The sequence below is a fragment of the Myripristis murdjan genome, chromosome 23 (assembly GCF_902150065.1).
Source record: "Myripristis murdjan chromosome 23, fMyrMur1.1, whole genome shotgun sequence".
NCBI lineage: Eukaryota > Metazoa > Chordata > Actinopteri > Holocentriformes > Holocentridae > Myripristis > Myripristis murdjan.
Window position 1 is genome coordinate 19,847,619 of NC_044002.1, and position 14,628 is coordinate 19,862,246.

The window sequence follows — 14,628 nt, forward strand, 5'->3', positions numbered from 1 at the left end:
CGGCAGGCCTCGAACTAAAACACAACTACTAACAACACCAATGGAAGGGCAAATCCTCGGAGGCCTTTTCTGGTCGGTGGAGAGACGGGGCTTTTCATGACATCACTGGGATATAAATAGCTACCGAGCCCCTTCCTGCACAACCAAAAAGGCTGATGAAGACTGGCAGCAGCAATACAAGAGGTGCCTCCGACAGCCTCTCCCTGCGGCCAAGTGGGAATTCAATTTCATATTGTTGTCGCCGTCTTCCCGAGGATTTTTCTTTTCTTTTTTTTTTTTTTTATAGCTTATAATGGTTCAGTTGAGGGTTTCAAAGAACAGCTGCATCTAGACCAGTGCTCAGAGCCAAAAGTCTCCCTGATAATGTTTGTGCTTTCTATGTGCACTGTGAATTTATTTAGTTTTGTATTTTTTTTTTTTTTTTTACAGCAGTGATTCAGTCATGTTTTATCATCTTTCATTATTTACAGCTTCAAAAAAAAAAAAAAAAAAAAAGGGACCAGAGCACAATAGAGAACATGGTAACTTCATGACTTTTTAAAGAAGTCGGCGGCGGCGTGCCTTTAGCCTTCGCCACGTCATCTTCACCAGGATGAATGCATCTCTCTCACACCTCACACAGCAAACCCAAAAGTTCTTGAATTTTAACCAAAAAAAAAAGACAGTTCAGGTCGTACATGAAAAGACTGAAGTAGAAAAAATTGCAGAAAATAAAGAGTGAAGAATCAAGACGAGGAAAAGGCAAAAAGAGTGAAAGGCTGTTTTTCTAGCTTATGGCTCCATCCTAAAAGTAAAGGGTAAATTTTCCAGAGGTCTCCAGGTTTCCATGCAGCTTTTGTCGATCCAGCATTTCAGACAGAAAGAGCAAAATAAAGTATTTACAACAACAAAACAAAAATGGTAGAATCTCATAGCGCTCCAAGACACAAAGCAGAATAAATCCAAGGTGTCCAGGTGATAACAGAACAAGGAGGAAAGCCTCATCACCTCATGGCTGGAGAAAAACAAACAAACAAAACAACAACAAAAATAAAAAAAACAGGAATGGTTGCAGCAGCTTGTAAAAGACGGACAAACCGCAGTGCGACTTGGTTGTGACGTCATGTGTTATGACAAGTTTGGTAGAGTGTCCTTTTTTAGTGCCTTGTACAGTACATCTGTCCGTCCAGGAAGACTTTCCCATCCCTGTGTTAAAATCACCATTCCTCTCCTCCCTGCTCCTCTTTCTCCTCCACCCGTTCTTCCTCTTCCACCTCAGCGGGCGGCGACTTGCTCTCTGCACACTCTCCATTTGCCTGCCCATCCTCCTCTTCTTCCTCCTCCTCCTCTTCTTCCTCTATCTCTTCCTCCTCCTCTTCCTCCTGTTGCTGGTGTTGTGTTTGTTTCCTCTGACAGCAGGGCTTGTACAGGTGAGGGTCGATGATGACTTCTCCGTAGCGTCCCTTGTACACAATCCCACAGCACACCTTCTGCCTGAAACATCATCAGAAATTGTGTTAACGTCTTATGTGGTATAAAGAGTTAATTTTTCCTTTTGATGGGGGGAAAAAAAAACATTACTTGGTTTTACTGTATCATTTTATTGGGATAAAACTGTGTTTGTGTGTCTGCACAAACATCTTTCCTCTGCCAAAACAACATGAAGACAAATAACAGCCTGAATTTTGCTTAGGGATGCACTGGGTCAAGTACCGGATTCGGATCCAGGCATTTTCAATAGATCCACATTTGGCCATATCCTAAAAATAAATAAATAAATTCTTGTTTTTATTTTTCAAGTGGAGTTGTTACTTGAAAATTCAATGAATGACATTTAATCTTTCTATTTATAAAAGTACTTTTCCTGTGGGATTCAGATCCAGTTCAGATCTTAAGTGCTGGATCTGGGATCTGGCCGGCTCCAAAAAATGTGTAGGCTATCCAGTGTTTCCCTAATTTTGCTACTTGATATTTCTAAGCTTGACTACATAAAGCTGCAGTGTGCACAATGTTTGTGTGCTGAGGTGCTGCAGATTTGCCCAAATTTCCAAAAATGTGCAAAAAATGGCACATTAAGATTTAAGAGTGAAATTCTAAATTATCTCCATCAGCAGCAAGAGCTTTCTCTTTCCAAGTAAATCAGGAGCACATCACATGACCTGAATAGAGAGTAATCCCCTTTAGGAGGAAGGCGTCAAGTGAAAAGGGAACTAAAGTCCACTGAGCACTTCCTCTCAGTGGACCAGCAGCCTGACGTTTTACCTTTTCCAGTAGGTGAGATCCAGGAAAGAGAAGGCCGGGGAGTGGGCGGTGCCAGGTGAGAGCTCTGTGTCCGAGCCCTCGTCTGATTGGTTGCTGTAGCTGGGCGACTGTGCTGGCGAGGCACTGGAGGTGGTGCTGTGAGCGTCTGAGTCTGGGAGCAACACAACATCATTAACAACACTCAGACAGACAGCAGCCAGTCATAAGATAAACTGTCTGTTTAGAAAGTTCACTTTTCAATAGAAGCATGTTAGTAATAATGACATTAATAATTTGGTGCTTTATGTATCCAAGCAGAGATTCCCTACAAAGCATGAGACTGCCCTGTCATCAGACGTTATATACATTTTAATTATGAAAGAAACATTAGCTTAAAAACAGTGGGTGAGCCCTTGGATCAAAATTTAGGCGGCTGCAGCCACAACTGCATCCCTGAAGAAGGTGTCTACATGTATGCTGAACTGAACGATTTTTAAAAAATGTTTTAAAATCAATTTTAAGGTAATTAAAAACTGATTTTTGGACAAATCATGTTTTTTCTTATGCAAATAAGAATTACAGAAAAAATAAATAAAGAAAATATAAATAAATTTAAGTACTATGGATTTGGTAAAGTGCAGAGCTTAAGTATTGGGAAACAGATGAATAAATGAAATTTAATAAAATGTTTATATTGATCTTGAGACCCACTGAATTAAAATTTAGGTCCAATGATTTTTAAGGTTGAATAATTGGGAAATTGGACTTTTGAGACATTTTAAGACACACACAGCCGAGTGTCTTTGGTGTCTGCTTACTGTTTCTCTTCAGCTCGCTCTGCACCCGGCTGATCTGGCTCGGCCTCGCCTTCTTCTTTATCTTCTTGGTCTTGAGTGTGGCCTTCATACTCGCTCCACCTTTTGCGTCAACCACCTAAAACCACACAAGACAGACAGTTGAGGATGTAGAGAACACATTACAAAGCTGGTAGCTAAATTTTGAGAAAGGAGTGACATGAGCTGAGAGCTTAGAAAGTGATTTGAAAGTTGGCATTTGACCGCCTCGAACTGTTACTGGGAAAATCTGGGTGTGCAGTGAAAAAACGAACGCCCATGGCAACAAATGTCAAGGTGCATTCGTGCAATTCACAAAACCCAAGCAACAGGAGACTGCTGTGAATGTGTAACTCCTTACATGATTCCAGTTCTTCTTGGATCCTGCTGGGAGTTTTTTCCATCTCTTGACCAGGAGGACGCAGGCGTTGCAGATGTCCCCACAACGCACCTCACCCAGCCTGCAGAGACAGACAGGATGAGAATCAGCCTCACAGGACAAGTCCCTCCAGATGTGTGTCTCGCAGATATGGGCAAACAAATGTTAGGTGCATGAAAGTGAGATTAAAATGTCCCACATCACACAAAAATACCTCTCTACATCTGTGATAGCCCTGATCTAATTAGCTTCCTTACTGGTCACATTGAAAAATATGACTTTTATATTTCTGTCCACTGCAGGCTACCATACACTGTGCGAGAAACCTGTAGAAGTTGTTGCAGTCCCTCAGTTGCTAGACAGAAGTAGAAAAAAGTCATAAATTACTTAATGTGCCCCACTAATGTCTTTGCCCCAGGGTGATCCAGAGCTATTTCAACCACTGTTACGCATGCTGACTCACATCACATCACATCACATTACATTACATCACACGTAACCATGGTAATAGATCCTGGCAACACGGCTAAGCCAATAGCAGCAAGTCAGCAGAAAACCCAGCAACAGACCAAAGATATGCTCCTTGTACGGCTAAAAATTTGGTTGGTCATAGTGTTTAAACATAGACGCAGTTCCCCTAGACTTGTATTCTGGTCCCTGGATGAAACAGGGTATCATTCAATATTGATGTGTTTGCTCATCTGAGAAAAAAAAGAAAACATAAAGGTGTATGAGTCGGTTTGTCTTGTGGCTAACTTTGCAACATCTGTCCCTTCAGAATCGGACAGGCAAACTGAACAACAACAAAGTTGGCCTAAGTGCTTGCAGATGTGCGACATTATGACCTGTGGAGGGTGACTGAGTGGGTGCCGGTGACTCACCCGAAGCAGCTCTTGAAGTCCCTCTCGTATCGCTTGCTGTCTGTGAAGCGGGAGCTGGATGACTTGGCTCTGCAGATGCAGCAGCCCTCTATGCTCCGGTACATCTTGGGCTTGTGGAAGCCAAACATCTACAATGACACACATACAGAGAAGGAGAAATTAAAATATGAGAAATGTGCTGTATATTAATCTTCTCCTGGGAAGATAAAACCTGTTGTGAGTTGTAACACTTTCAAAAGCATGTTTCTGAATCTACTGGAGATTGAGCTGTGCTTGCAAAACAGGCTGGATATTTTCCCATGTTTTATTATAAGACCGCTCTAGTTTCTGTGGATATAGAGTGGAGCATATAATCATAATACGAGCTAGATTTGTGTGCGTAATACGCGCATTTACGTCATACGCCGTGGAGCCGAGCCCCCTGCCGCTTGCCTGGGCAGATCTGGTGGAGGCAGAGAGACAGGGGAGACAGGGAGGGAGGGGAGGAGGGGAAAAACCCAGGTTATCAGCCTGAGCATCACCGAGACAGGAACAGCGCGGCCTGACTGCCTCTTACGCAACTGTGGTGCTGATGCAACTGGAGGCTCGCCATGTGCTCAGCGTGGCCGGGATGCGGCGTCGAGGTGATGCACGACGGCTGCCACTTCCAAAACAGTGTAATCACACGAAAACTACACGCACTGCACTTCGAATACATTAGTAAAAACACAGCGCAGCAATATGTTTGGATTAATTTTGACGTTTTATACTTAACCCACTGAATTAAAATTAGACTCTGCTGGTGACAACTACAAGATATCATCATTTTACACATGTATACGGATTTAAACGTCGTCTACAGCGCTTGCAGTGAGCGCGGAGCGTCGCCAGTGGTTGTATAATCGTGTCTAGTGAAGCTTGGCACATGGCAGCAGGATGGAGGCGGCAGCATGGTGCCGACTGGAGCCACGGTAAATGGCTGTCTGATGTGATGCTCTGCCTGCTGCAGGCCACCACTGCTGCAACACATCTGGATTTCAACACACAAAGAGGTGTGGGAAGTTACTAAAAGCTGTCAAAATGTGAGTGTCAATGAAGGCGAGGCAGTAGTTTTAAATCGTCTTTTTAGTGCATCGGGGAAAAGCCGAGCATGCAGCATCATCCAACCTCCAGCCTGCATTTACTATTATTTAGCCGCAGCTGGACGATATTACTCCAGATACACACAGACAAAGGGATTACACTTATAAAGTCCTAGAGGTAAACAGAAACAGCGTATCACACGCTGACAACATTGTTAATGTGCATCTATTGTTTGGATCAAGTCTTTGTTATGTGAATTATCCTGCGTCAGAGCGCAGTGGAAAGGGAGCGACGGCATAGGCGTCCATTATCGGACAGATGACTACATTTGGATGACAACCACCGATAAGCACGCCATCCACTGTATTCAGCCAGGTTTACCGATGCATATGTCAATTTATAGAAACGACATGCAAGCACTTGGCAGAGCAAAGTCAATGTGGTGTCTGCGCACCCTTCCTGCACCGGCAGTCACACGTGTTTCCACGGCTCTGAAGGCTTGTATCTGCGTGCAGTGCTACATCCCACACCCCCCAATCTACTTAATACATAGTCATGGAAGAAATAGAAGGTGATATCAGCTAAACAAAAACAAAAAGACATTAAGTATGAACTGGGATAATAGACGCCGGCTTCATGTCCGATAAGGGAACACGAGGTTCTACTAGAGGAATCATCTCGCGAAAACAAGAACAACTACTGAAACTGTTAATAGGCGGTTTGTTCCCTATAATATTCATAAAACAGTGTCCTTTGTGTATGTGAAAATCTGAAATCTCCGAAGAACCAACAGCAAACACACTGTCCGATAATGGATCTAGAGGCGTCACAAGTCCCCAGCCAAACTGTGTAAACAGTTGCACGTTTTTTTCCACGCTGCACTTTCTTCGACACCCATTCAAATTTCCCCACAATAAATACGATGATTTTTAGTCACAATGACGCCTTTTTATGAGCTTTGCACCGGTGCCATCCTGTCTTTGTCCCGATTAAGTCTTTTACAGCCGAGACTAAATGTTTAAAAAAAAAAGGGGCTTGGACATTTGACGCAGAAAACACACCCACCCACCCCGACAAAGTCGAGGTCAGCACAACACCTGCTTTTTACTCACTTTGGAGATTTTTTTTTTTTTTTAAATCACGATAATCACTCGACACGTTTATAAAACATTTTCACCGAAGGCAAGCTGGCGTTGAATTTCATTTTTTGTGGGAAGAACAGCTGCGGACGAGAAGATGAGCACGATGGCTTCTCCGCTTCATCGGAGAAAAAATAAAAAATAAAAAATACAAAAAAGCACCAGTGTAGCATTACCCATATGATATGTGAAGTAAAACTAAGTTACTTTAAATACAATAATAACACTAATCCTCGTAAGCAAAAGCGGTGGAAGCTGTGTAAGAGCATGTCAGCCACACGGACAGTCGACAGCGTTATTAACAACTAACCAGCCTCCCGAAATGTTGTATAAAACACAGAATTGAACCAAAAACAACGTGGAAGTGATGATAAACTCTTTGCTCGACGTCGTTTGACTTTGTTTCCAGCGACTTAGCGTCCCGTTCGTTTCGAGATAAGGATGTGAAATCAGAAACAACCATCCTCCGATAACTTTAGCGCACGCCGACACACACACACACAGACACACACACTGACAAACACACTTCTTCTTGTACAAAGTAAGAAAATCCACTTGCCTTGCTTCGGGAATGGAAAGCTCAAACGCCTCAGACTTGTGTCCTGTGCGGTTAATTAAAAAAACCAGACGTCTTTGGAAGTGAGTCTCAGTTAACATTTAACAATACCGTTGGAAACCATCAGTTGTAACCGTCGCCTGGACCTCCGCGTCGAGCCGGCGGCAACATCGACTACAACTTCCGCTTATGACCTTCAAAATTAAACCCCCCCATTACAAACACGCGTTATGAAATCTCTTCGAGTCTAAACGATGCATTTACTCTTTTTTCCCCCTCTCCTTTATCTGATTAAATTTAGGTCAAATACATGAAGTTTTTTTGTTACATACGTTTTTGCTTTCGTAAGGATTATCTATAGATTCTTAAGTGTACAAATGATGTAAAAATAAATTAAAACGAACCACAATTAACAAAGTGTAGGGAAAAGAAAGAAAGAGCGAAACTCCAGGGTCTGCCAACGATTTTTTTTTTTTTTTTTTTTTTTTTTACCAATTTGTGATATATGAGTTTTAAACTTTTCAGTAGTTGTCCAATATGTTTTGAAGTCTGAATCTTTAACAATGCAAAAGGAAGTTTTTTTTTTTTTTTTTTTTTTAAGCTAAATCATTTTATGGATATAACACTGAGACAAAATAATAATCAAGTTAATTATATAAGATTTATCTGCTGGAGAATTGGGATTGTGGAACATTAATTAATTAATTAATTAATTGCTACAATGAAATCTTTGTCTCCATTTTTTTAATTATACTGTAAATTCAAACAAAAAAAACAATTTATAAAGACATATTCAATAGTTTTATCCCTCACATTCACAAAAAACACGTGATTGCCATTCAACAGGATGAAACTGTGAGCCTGACACAATAAAATGTCAACAAGAACAATGCATTTATTTTGTAGGCACAATCATCCAACTTCCGGTGTCGTGGCTGCTAGCTTGACGCCAGCAGTGTGCCCGTAGTAGACACGTCCACGCATGCGCATTACTCGAGTCTCTGCTCCACCATTTTCTCATTTTCTTCAATCAGAGCGATTTGCATACAGCTGTGACGTCTCCCTGCGTCTACGCATAGCAATGCCCATATAAGGACTGGGAATTACGCGGGAAAAGGGGGGCGTTGCTAGTTGCCATGGAGAGGCTGAAGGACACGTAAGCTGCCAGGCGGTGGCACTGCGAGGCTTCTCTGTTTTTACCTGCAGGCGACCTCTTCCTCACAAAACAAGCAAACAAACAATCAAACAAAACTATTTAAACATTTTTTATGTCTTTATTTTTTAAATTGCTCCTCATTTTGTCTTTTTTTGTTCGTTTATTTATTTATTTTTTTGCTTTTGCACTACTTTATGTTTTAATGCTTCATCTATTTTAAGGCAATGTGATTTTCTTTGCTCATAACTTGAAACAGATAAAAAAAAAAAGGTTTTCTGTTTACTAAGTAGTGAAATATGGAGCATGTTTTCAAATAAGCAAACAAACAATGAGCAAATTAATACTACTTTTAATTATTAGTGATTATATAACCTACTTATTTTGTTGGTCTACTGAGACCTTGATCATCCTGTGCAAGTTTGGCTGCAAAACAATAGCTACCTGAGCGATTTTTGTTCTAATTAGACAATTTGGTTGTTTATTTGTCTCCTAATATAAACAACAACATTGGAAACTTCTAGAAGAACCATAATTGTAGTATTTCTAACTGGGGTCAAACTCACATGACCCCAGCTGCATGCAAAACTGCACATACAGCCCACACACACACACACAGAAAATCTGAGACGACGTTGTCACACACTGGGTGTTTTTAATGAAATAGGCATAATAAATATCAGAACAGGTCTGTCACTTCTACAGAGACATAAAACTCCTTTCGTTTACTTCGTTACTGTCCTTCCCACGACTCGATTTGCAACCGTGACGCCCACAGAGAGGCCTCCGGTTCAGTAGCATTTCCTATTTCACGTTCCAGCAGAGCCAACTCGGTGTGTTAATAACCATTTGTCACACGCGGGCAACGTTTTCTGTAACAAAAGAACCATTTATTCTGAAGCAAAGACAGGAGGCAGGGAGCTGGAAACGGCTTCATCCACGGCGTGTTTCCTCCAGGAGGGAACCTGCTGGGGTGGGATGGGGGCGATTTACAGTCTAGTGCCCGCTTTCTGTTTCTGTTTCTGTTTGTTTCTTGTTCGTTGACGGTGGAGGAGGTTTGCTCGGGATGCTGAAAGAAGAAGTGGAGCCGGGCATGCATGACGCAGCACACCTACTCTGTGGTTAAACCCCCAAAGACAAGACAGAGGAAAGTTTTTTTTTTTTTTTTTTATATATATTTGCATTTTTCCAACTCTTGGACAGTCCGATATCACAGTGGTACAACATGAGTTTCAGTGGAAAATGTGGTTACTGGTTTCACTCCAGATGTGTTTTCCCTGGTTATTCCACAGGCTTCCTACCTCAGCCTGTTAAAATTAAATTATTAAATAAATGAAAGCAAACCCCCAACAGGCCGCATGTCCTTCACAGACTAAATACTGCAGGTCAAAGCAGAAGGGAGGGCAAAGAGACGTCCCGTGTCTATTTCTTTTTCTTTTTAAACCCCCTCACACTCCTCAAAACCTTTTGTCCTGACTTCATCAGAGGGGAGAGTCACAAGAAATACACTTTATCAACATGCACAAACGAAAATATTTACACCGTTCTCAATTAGAGGTTAATTCAGAAAGCGGTCAGTGGCAATCGTGGTGAAAGGGTCCAAGTGCACCCTTTTTTTTTTTAATGCAGATCACTAAAAAAAAACAAAAAAACAGATTGAACGAGTTACCAGCCATCTCTAGAGGCTGTGGGCTCAATTATGGAATAAATTAAAAGTTTTATATCTAAATATGAATAAAAAGTGAAAGAAAAAACCCTGTTGAGGTCAGACAAGCCCTCAGTTTGAATGGGGATGTATGGATATGGATAGTTTGTGAGGATTTAAACGATAAGTTCAAATTAATGCTTTGACGAATAGAATAGGAGAAAAACTTAAAAGGGGCTGATTCACCATGAAATTCCTATTGTATCCATTTGTCTTCCAGTGCATTTTGCATTTATTAACTTAAGTCACTGTAAAGGTAAAGGAGAAACTATGAAACTGTGAAGTGTCGTTATTGGCAAACGGTCTCGAAATGTCCGTTTTAAGATGAACAGCCATGAGACTTTATAATCTGTCAGGCATACACAGGTTCTCTCTCTCTCTCTCTCTCGCTCGCTCGCTCACACACTTTGCTGCTTCAGTGCATTTTAGTACAGAAACCAGTAGATCAACTTGGAAAACTTGAAGCTGGAAGATACAAAAATAAAAGGAGGATTAACACGCGTTCACACATCTGTACACACACATGTCCGTAAAATCCAACCTCCGCTTATTCACACACACACACACACTCACTCACACACTCACACACACACAGCATCTTAAAACAGCCAGGTCCGCGCCTGTCGTTTTTGGTAGGAATGTCCATGCAGCTGCAGGTTAAGCTCCCGCCTTTCCGAGCCACATCTCTGATCAGTAGACTTTGCGTCCGTTAGGATCCGCGGGCTGAAACAAGACGCCGGGGAAAAAGTCCAGTCCAAGTCCAGCTCAGAGGAGAGCCGCCCCGTCACCTTCCTCACCTTCATCATCACCGTGTGTTTGTACATCCTCAGTCCCTCCGGCGGGGACTTCTTGTGTCTGTCTCCTCGTCCCTGACCCATAGGCATGCTTCTGCTAATGCTACCGACGCTAAACGAGGGATGACGGCGATCACAGGTAGGAAGCAGGCAGGGAACAGAAAGGATTTGATCACACGGTCTACCTAGATGCACCTACAAAGGCTACACAGCGTTTGCACATAGGTGTAGGTTAAAAAACAAAACAAAACAAAACAAAACAAGAAAAGCACTCTAGATTAAAGTTAAAGAGTCTTTCAGAACCGCAGGCTAGGTATCAATACTGCATCCAAACTCCTCGGCGATCCAAAGCGTAGACCGAGCGTCTCTTTGTCTCTTTAAAAAGTTCTCACGCCTCACTCTTCCTCCTTCCCTGGTCACATGTCGAATCCCAGAGCCAATCGGATCAAGCAGGCCTCATCAACGGGCGATGACGTCAGCGGAGAGGAACAGCGAGGGAGCGGGGAAAGTGGTTTGTTTTGTTGTTTTTTGTTGTTTGTTTTTTGAGTTGTGTTTTTTTTTTAAAATCCAGAGCTGAGCGGCGTCCCAGCGGCCTCTGCTCGGGTTAAAGGTCGACGCCTTTGACCAGCGAGCTCTCCAGCGTGATGGGGAAGTCGTGCAGGGTCTGCAGGACGCTGATGAGGGCGTTGACGGTGCTGCGGTCTCTCAGCAGGGCCGAGTCCTCGTACATCCTCAGGATCACCGGGCACTCCACCAGCAGGGGGAGCCACTGTGGCAGCAGGCGGTCTCTGCAGGGAGAGAAATCATTCAGCAAGACGATGTGGTTTAATCAATAAAACAAGCTAGAAAAGACAAGAAAACAAGATCATTTCCTCACTTACTCATAGTGCAATCTATCCATCCAGATAATTCCTGTGCGATTTGGTGAAGTTTCCAGCCTGCCTATGCTACAAAACCCCGAGAAGTTTCGGGTCCTCTAGTAACTGTTCCCAGAGTTCAAACAAATCAAAATCCAGACTTAACTTTAAATTCTCTATTGCTTTTTCTTAAATGGATGCAAACTGTTGAGGTTTTATTTGCATTTGGACTTTATATTTCCTATGCAAATCTTACTTTCTTATTTTATTTAGTTTATTTGTTGTGTTTTTCTCTTGCTTTTTCTTTTTCTCGATGCTTTTAAATGTCTTTTTACGCCATATGGAAATCATCTTGAATTTCCGCTGTGTGCGAAATGTGCTGTACCAATAAACGTGTCTCCGCCTGCCTGTTTCCTATTTCCTGCTCACAAACTCCAGCAAACGTATGTCAGCTCCCAACAAAATTATGACGGGCGTTTTTGTCATTGTTTTTGGAAAGAGCTGCTGCTGTTTGAGCTCCACAAATGGATACCCATCTAGCTCCATTAGAGAGGTGAAGGGAGACCGACTGGAAACCTCGCCAAATCACACAGAAACTGGATGGATAAATAGCACTAAGGGATAAGTGGGGAAAATCTGCTTTTTTTAAGGGAACTGTCCCTTTAAAAAAGCTTGCAGAGGTAAATGGGCTCTAACTCTAAACAGCACGGGAAGGCTCCACTGAGGTAAATGGGATCAAAGCTGACCTGGCACCGAGGCACACCAGCAGCTGGAACTTTCCATCCTTGCCGATGCTCCTGGGCGTGGAGTTGATGGCGTTGACGTAGCGACAGAGTGATTGACAGGTCATCCCCAGGGGCTCGGCGGTCTCCTGAAGGTCTCCCATCTGGTCGGCCGACTCCATGTAGGCCACTGCCTTCTCTGGATCGGGGAGGGGAGACGACAGGAGGAGGTTTGAGAGGTGATGAAAGCCGGGGAAAGAGTTTGTTTCCCCTCCCAGCTCCTCGGTTTGTTTTCGCTGGTGTCTTGCACATCAAGCGTTGCATCATGTGTGCAGAAAGACGGAAAAAAATGATCCGCAAAAGAGCTGCAGGTTCATTTTCTAGATTGCGTGTGCTTTCCAATCAGCAACACTGACTTTAAAGTTCATACAGTGCCATAAAACAGCTTTCTGCAGTCATTTTCCACTATTACTCTTAATAGGCCAATATCACAAATCTAATACAGGCCATGTAAACTGCATTTTCCATTTGGATACTCCTAATAAGACCTTTTCCCAAATAATTATAAGATTCAAAAAGGTAATATTAGGGTAATATTCATTTTTATCAGCCATGTGAACAGCTTAGTGGGTATACTGTCTTTTTCAGAGTAAGGGTTAGGGTTAGGGCAAGATATGGAATATTTTGTGTATGTAAATGGAATAAGTATAAGTATAGTAGTATAAGTATAAGCCTTTTTCCAAATAATTATAAGATTCAATAAGGTGGCTAAACGAATGAACGAGGGAGGCTGTATGAATCAGAGTATGCATGGCAGCATTTAAACAGGAATATTAGGGTAATATTCATTTTTATCAGCCATGTGAACGACTTAGTGGGAATACTGTCCTTTTCACAATAAGGGCAAAATACGGAATATTTTGTGCATGTAAAAGCAAGAAGTGTTAACTTTGTGAGATAAAATATAATTGATAAGCATATGTTACATGAAAAAAATAATGACTTCTAACAGTGGTATGTGGTGCAAGACCATCTCTCATGCAAAAAAAAAAAAAATTTCAGTCAAACTAAGTAAATACTAAAAGTGATCATTTCTGAAATTGCAAACACAGTTTTCCACAGTTCACTCTAAAGTTCTGCAAATGCATGAGGCTTCCATAATGGTACTTCTTCTTTCCAGCAGCAGATGGCGCTGCAGCTCCGCGCCGCACTCACCCACAAAGTCCCACACGAACACGGTCTTCTGGAAGAGCCGGGCGGACTTGAAGCCGTGGTGGAAGAACTGCTCGAGAGCTCCGACCAAACCGCTCTCTCCGCACAGCAGGATGGTCAGGCTGCCTCTCTGCACGGGCACACGGGGATTAGATTAGATTAGATTAACACTGATTTAAAATACATGAACGATGAAGATGCAGAGGACAGAAATTCATGTAAGTGAGATTAAAAAAACAGGAGAAGATTTAGAGTGGAAAAAAAAAAAACAGAAATAAGCAGTAAAGAAGTAAGAAAATAATGGAAACAGCAAATTAAACAAACAAAAGCAGCAAACAAAAAAAAAAAAAAAGAGCGATTTCTGCCTGGTGGATAACAAATCCAGGAAGAGGGTGCAGAGTTATCAGATGTACAGTAACTTGTTAATTAAATCCACTGATACCAAATCCAATTAACTGTGAGGATGCACACAGGCACTGGAGCACGCGTTAACTCTGACTCCATTTCAAGGACTTGCACACTCGCTGTTTTCCTCTTTACCAGCTTTTGTTCTAGTCTGTTATCTTCACTTTAGTCTTCAAGTGTGTCATTTGTTTGCCGCAAATCAGTTTTAGTTGAATATTAAAAGTTCAAAGTGCTTTTAGATATGAACGCGACATGACAACTGGAAACAACATTTTTAGCATCAAGTGGTATGGAAAGCTATTTTGCTTAATTATTTGTCTGAAAAGTAACTAAGTTATTTCACTAAAATGTACTTTTGTGTTATTTTCTACAGACGTTTCTTTGTTTTTTTCCCCTCAGCAGCATGTTGTCTGGAAAAGATGCTGTGATTTTCCACTTTTTCTTTTCTTTTTTTTCTTTTTTGTGCACTGAAAAAGAATGCATCAGTATGGCAGGAACATAAATGCAACAACATCCTGTTTCTTAAAAAGTAGCTTCTGGCAGATTACAAGAACTGAGACACCGACGCGTTAAAAAAGTGTCGGTGTTAAACCACACTGTTAAATACCGAGAGTGTGGTTTCACAGATTCTCGTGGCCGGTCTCTTTGAGGACAGGATGAATCTCAGCGCGCGGCGAGAAAGAGCCTCCGATTATCTGAAACCGATGCAT

At 42.0% G+C, this 14,628-nt stretch overlaps 2 protein-coding genes across 7 annotated transcripts in view; both read right to left on the bottom strand.

The window, feature by feature from the left end:
* Positions 1-235: 235 nt before the first annotated feature.
* On the bottom strand, positions 236-7,244 carry LOC115355401 (SIN3-HDAC complex-associated factor-like). Its single transcript, XM_030046186.1, has 6 exons — positions 7,074-7,244; positions 4,314-4,441; positions 3,415-3,514; positions 3,039-3,153; positions 2,242-2,392; positions 236-1,473 (listed from the first exon to the last, which is right to left on the bottom strand). The coding sequence occupies exons 2-6, from the start codon at positions 4,439-4,441 to the stop codon at positions 1,197-1,199; spliced, it is 771 nt and encodes a 256-aa protein (XP_029902046.1). The 5' UTR covers positions 7,074-7,244; the 3' UTR covers positions 236-1,196.
* Positions 7,245-8,858: 1,614 nt separating this feature from the next.
* Positions 8,859-14,628, bottom strand: part of dennd5b (DENN/MADD domain containing 5B) — a 106,536-nt gene continuing 100,766 nt past the window's right edge. For all 6 annotated transcript variants that reach the window (XM_030045440.1, XM_030045436.1, XM_030045438.1 and 3 more), the window contains 3 exons: positions 13,517-13,643; positions 12,326-12,500; positions 8,859-11,510 (listed from right to left, as the gene is read on the bottom strand). In XM_030045440.1, the coding sequence (XP_029901300.1) occupies positions 11,327-11,510; positions 12,326-12,500; positions 13,517-13,643 (486 nt within the window). In that variant the 3' untranslated portion in view covers positions 8,859-11,326. The remainder of the gene's footprint in view (positions 11,511-12,325; positions 12,501-13,516; positions 13,644-14,628) is intronic.